At 53.3% G+C, this 5,000-nt stretch overlaps 3 protein-coding genes across 3 annotated transcripts in view; 2 read left to right on the top strand and 1 right to left on the bottom strand.

Moving 5' to 3' along the window:
• LOC135115656 (uncharacterized) overlaps positions 1-225 on the top strand; it is a 2,796-nt gene extending 2,571 nt beyond the window's left edge. Inside the window, exon 4 of the mRNA XM_064032580.1 lies at positions 1-225. This exon is cut by the window's left edge and continues 698 nt beyond it. The gene's annotated coding sequence lies outside the window, so the exon portion shown is untranslated.
• An 870-nt stretch (positions 226-1,095) lies between these two features.
• Positions 1,096-2,637, bottom strand: LOC135115469 (uncharacterized). Its single transcript, XM_064032290.1, has 3 exons — positions 2,584-2,637; positions 2,172-2,273; positions 1,096-1,956 (listed from the first exon to the last, which is right to left on the bottom strand). The coding sequence occupies exons 2-3, from the start codon at positions 2,271-2,273 to the stop codon at positions 1,513-1,515; spliced, it is 546 nt and encodes a 181-aa protein (XP_063888360.1). The 5' UTR covers positions 2,584-2,637; the 3' UTR covers positions 1,096-1,512.
• Positions 2,638-4,675: 2,038 nt separating this feature from the next.
• The window catches only part of LOC135115470 (uncharacterized), a 1,589-nt gene continuing 1,264 nt past the window's right edge, over positions 4,676-5,000 (top strand). Inside the window, exon 1 of the mRNA XM_064032291.1 lies at positions 4,676-4,807. The gene's annotated coding sequence lies outside the window, so the exon portion shown is untranslated. The remainder of the gene's footprint in view (positions 4,808-5,000) is intronic.

Below are 5,000 nucleotides of genomic sequence, written 5' to 3'. Positions count from 1 at the left end.
TTGTCTGACAGGCTGCCTGGCTGACTGACGGATTGACTGTCTGGTGGCTCACTGGCTGGCTGGCTAACTAACCTTGGCTCAACTGAATGATTCACCACTTGTCATTTACCTGCCCTGTTTACCTGCCACTAAACACACACACACACACACACACATACACACACACCTCACCACCATACATGCTTCGTGTTCCTCCTGAATAACAATAAAACAAAATAGAACATCTCCAAGTCTTCCCTTTCTTACAACACCCGCCTGCAGAGGAACTATGTCAGATGCGCTCCAGAATTCAGAACTATGGAGGAGGAGGAGGAGGAGGAGGAGGAAGTCTCGACGTTGTGGAAATACATGAAGTTGATTGGAAGCGTTCACAGTCAGTCACGGGTGAAGGGGTTGGGGAGGGGGGTGTAATGCAAGAAGCCCATTTGATCTCACTTGAATCGTAAAAAAAAAGAAAGAAAAAGAAAGAAAAAAAAACATCCTTATAAGTTCGTGTAGCTTCATGGAACGTTTTGAAAGTAGTGGAGATGCGGCGCAGAAGTGTTTGTCAGAATACTCGTATGATCCCTACTCGTCCTGTCGCGGGAACCTTTCCTTATTTAAACTTTTATTTCCTTCAATGCCAAACACCTGAAACAAGTATATCGAAAACCCTGATGTTGTTGTTGTTGTTGTTGTTGTTGTTGATGTTGTTGTTGTTGTTTTCCTTATATATTCCTTTGTATTAGTAATGTTCCCCCAACGGTAAAATTCTGAGGACCATTAATGAGAATACAAGAGCTAACGAGATCAAGTTTAAGAAGTTACGCTTAAGAAAGAGACAAGACAAATTTATGGGTGAGGACAACAGGTGGAAATAGGTAGTCATGTTTCATACAGGGACTGCCACGTGTAGGCATGATGGCTTCTTGCAGCTTCCCTTATTTTCTAATGTACTTATTTTAACAGTCCCAGAATTCGCTCACGGTCTAACCCCTCGCTCTGATGGTTCCGCGACGCCTGCAGGAGGTGCCGCGTCCCCGCTGACGGAGGCGCGGCAGCAGAGCATTGTTCGATAAGGGAGTCGTCGCCAGCACAGGATAGGGAGACATTGCCCATTTCATATAACTTTACTTTTTATAACTAAGAAGGAAAGTAATACATGGCAGGTGTATGGCAAGGCTTGGTGTGTGTGTGTGTGTGTGTGTGTGTGTGTGTGTGTGTGTGTGTGTGTGTGTGTGTGTGTGGTGGCAAGAAGCCAGGGAAGAGAATGGTAAGTGGTGGATCAATCAGTAGGGCCAAGATTGGTCAGTCAGCCAGTCAGCCAGTCAGCCAGCTAGCCAGGCAGGCAGGCAGGCAGGCAGGCAGGCAGGCAGGCAGGCAGGCAAGCACCCAGCCAACCAGACAGTCATCCAATCACCCAACCAGACAGACAGTCCGTCAGTCAGTCAGCCAGCCAGCCAGCCAACCAGCCAGCCAGCCAGCCAACCAGTCAGCCAACCAGCCAGGCAGGCTCCAGGCATTCAGGCTGCCCTAGTTCTGGAGGGCGCCTCCGATGGGGCAGGCCCAGGACTCCTCCAGCACGGCGGACAGCTGCGAGTACTTGAGGGGACACTTGCTGAACACCTTGTCGCACACGGCGGCGTCGCGGCTCTTAATGCCGATCCCGACGGCGTAGGTGAAGGCGGCGCTGGAGGGCGTGGCGGCGTCGCTGGCGTCGCGGAACAGTCCAGCCAGGATGACCTCGTGGCGGCTGAGTGCCTCGGCCTCCTTGGCCTCCAGGTGACACAGCAGCTTGAGCAGGCACCCCTGGGGGTCCAGCTGGGCCACCACGGTCAGCATCTCAGGGGCCACAGCGGCGGCCTCCTGCTGCTGCTGCTGGTCCACTGATCGCTTCAGAATCCCGAAGCCCCGTTGGCGCCCGAACCCGCCAAGCCCGCCAAGCCCGCCCAACCCGCCCAAGAGGCCCCCGATCACCTGAGGGAGGGGAAGGGAGGGATGAGAGAGAGAGAGAGAGAGAGAGAGAGAGAGAGAGAGAGAGAGAGAGAGAGAGAGAGAGAGATGGAAATGCTACACATGGATGGAAAAGACAAAAAAAAAGAAAAAAACTACGTTAGACGGATGCATGCACGACACACACACACACACACACACACACACACACACACACACACACACACACACAGGCTTACCTTCAGGCCAATCAGGGGACCAAGCAGACCGAAGGTGGGGGTGCTGGCGGCCAGAGCCCAGCAGGAGGCCACCACGGCGAGGGTCAGCACGGCGGAGCGCATCTGAGGCAACACGTCATATTAATCACCACCACCACCACCACCAACACCACCACCACCACTGTCACTGTCACTGTCCCGGGATTCGAACCCTCTCCAGTGAGAAGAGAGCGTGCTAATACCAGCAACACCTGATGTAACACCTGAGGTAACCCAGCCACCCTCAAGTGACTGACTGAGTGCCTGACCAGCTGACATATGAGGCTGACTGATCAAATGACTGACTGATGGAGTGACTGACTGCCTGACAGACTGACCACCTCCCTGGCTGATTGACTCAAAGACTGACCGCCCTCCTGGCTGCGGCACCCACCTTGTCTCTGTGCAGTGATCGCTGAGGGAGTTGTGTGAGGTGGCGGTGGCGGCGGCGGGTTATATAGAGCCCCTGGTGGAATCGCTGGTGGCCGGGGGCGTGGCGGCTGCCCTTCTCACGCCCTCCAGCCGCCGCGCCGTCCTGCCCAGACAAAACTGGCCCATAATAAAATACGCGAAAAAAAAAAGTAAGAAGGGAAGGAAAGGGAGTCCCGTAGCAACGAAAGGCAAACATCGAGCGACGCGACGCCCACGCCCGAGACGCACCACGCGGCGGCGTTCAGGCCAGCTTCTGTCGCGCCGCGCGGGGAGGGGCGCTCACTTCTGGTGGAAAATTTCTGTTGGCTTTGTTTGGCTTGGAGAAAAAAAATAAAGATTCTTGTGTACATAAAGCGTTAGGGAACAGAGCAAGGTGTGTCGACGCGCGCCTTCCACCAGTGGCCCGCAGAGTCTGACGCGCCGCGAGGGGACAGGGCGCTCGTTTCCATTGGCTGCAGGTGTGGCTGGGGGTGTGGGCGTATACTAAATCACACATGCAAATGCAGATGTTTATTGCGAAAAAAGAAATAGGAATAAAGTAGGTGCGTCACTATGCGTGTGTGCGTACGTGTGTGTGTGTGTGTGTGTGTGTGTGTGTGTGTGTGTGTGTGTGTGTGTGTGTGTGTGTGTGTGTGTGTGTGTGTGTGTGTGTGTGTGTGTGTGTGTGTGTGTCTAAGTTTGTTGTCATCAAGGAATTAGACATAACAAGCACAGATCAACACAGACAAATAACACACACTGTCTTGCCGAGGATCCGTGACAGACAGTCTTCACGGATACTTTGTTGGTGTGTTGGCTTTAACATTGCCACTAATACGTGTGTACATACAATGGAACAATTTCACGAGCTATCAAATATACATACATGGAAATGCATATTTACAAGTTATGAGTTTTGAATGTGCGTGTGTGTGTGTGTGTGTGTGTGTGTGTGTGTGTGTGTGTGTGTGTGTGTGTGTGTGTGTGTGTGTGTGTGTGTGTGTGTGTGTGTGTGTGTGTGTGTGTGTGTGTGTGCGTGCGTGTGTGCATCTTCCAGGAATGGACAGCCTGTACCCCGGCCCCCAAGCCATCCCTGCTAGCCTAACGTCCTTACGTTCAATTCCCGCCGCCCTACAGACAGCCCGGGGCGCGGGGAAGGCCGTGGTGTCGGTGGTTGGCGGGGAAAGCTGCTGCCAAGGCTGCCGCGCCACTCCGTCATCGGCGCCATAATTTTTACCGTGGACATCATTGTGAGACAGAGGTGCGCCGCGCCTCACCAACACTGAAGAGCCTGTAGTACAGCGTGCCCCAGACTTTTCCAGGATGTGACCCCTCTCAGCAGTTGCAAAGCTACCTTCACCCGTTCCTTCACAACCTTTTAAAAACGCACTCACTTTTAGTGGCGCTTATGTATTTAAAAGATTAATCAGAGCAGACAGATCAATAAAAAATGTTTATCAATGTTCATTGATATTTATTAACAATGACTGAAAATTCAGCCCCGTTCCGGCAAGCTGAATGCACTGTACGTACAGGTGGACGCTCCACGACCCCCAGGAAAAGGCTCATGGTCCCTTTGGGGGTCACGAGCCGCAGTTTGAGAACCACAGCCCGAGCTGAAGTGACGAGGGTTTTCAAAGGAGCCTTTATGGTTGTAGGGCCTGGCGAGATTTTTACATTACCAACAGGAGGAACACTTCAGAAGCAGGCCAATCATCTTGTGGCCTTTGAAAATAGTGTTGGTGAGAGCCAAGCGTTTCCGAATAAGGGCCACTGGTGGAAGGCGCGCGTCGACACACCTTGCCCTGTTCCCTAACGCTTTATGTACACAAGAATCTTTATTTTTTCTCCAAGCCAAACAAAGCCAACAGAAATTTTCCACCAGAAGTGAGCGCCCCTCCCCCCGCTGCGCGACAGAAGCTGGCCTGAACGCCGCCGCGTGGTGCGTCTCGGGCGTGGGCGTCGCGTCGCTCGGTGTTTGCCTTTCGTTGCTACGGGACTCCCTTTCCTTTCCTTCTTACTTTTTTTTTTCTGTATTTTATAATGGGCCAGTTTTGTCCGGGCAGGACGGCGCGGCGGCTGGAGGGCGTGAGAAGGGCAGCCGCCACGCCCCCGGCCACCAGCGATCCCACCAGGGGCTCTATATAACCCGCCGCCGCCACCGCCGCCTCACACAACTCCCTCAGCGATCACTGCACAGAGACAAGGTGGGTGCCGCAGTCAGGAGGGCGGTCAGTCTTTGAGTCAGTCAGCCAGGGAGGCGGTCAGTCTGTCAGGCAGTCAGTCACTCCATCAGTCAGTCATTTGATCAGTCAGCCTCATATGTCAGCTGGTCAGGCACTCAGTCAGTCACTTGAGGGTGGCTGGGTTACCTCAGGTGTTACATCAGGTGTTGCTGGT

This window comes from Scylla paramamosain, chromosome 29 (genome assembly GCF_035594125.1).
Source record: "Scylla paramamosain isolate STU-SP2022 chromosome 29, ASM3559412v1, whole genome shotgun sequence".
Taxonomy (NCBI): domain Eukaryota; kingdom Metazoa; phylum Arthropoda; class Malacostraca; order Decapoda; family Portunidae; genus Scylla; species Scylla paramamosain.
The sequence above is the reverse complement of the archived record's forward strand: the minus strand, read 5'-3'. Positions and strand labels throughout refer to the sequence as shown.

Bases quoted from the DNA above. Each gene is read 5' to 3' on its own strand.
- LOC135115469 (XM_064032290.1), bottom strand. From the start codon at position 2,273: ATGCGCTCCGCCGTGCTGACCCTCGCCGTGGTGGCCTCCTGCTGGGCT. The intron at 1,957-2,171 runs GTAAGCCTGTGT...CCCCTCCCTCAG, and splicing joins GTCCCCTGATTGGCCTGAAG to GTGATCGGGGGCCTCTTGGG.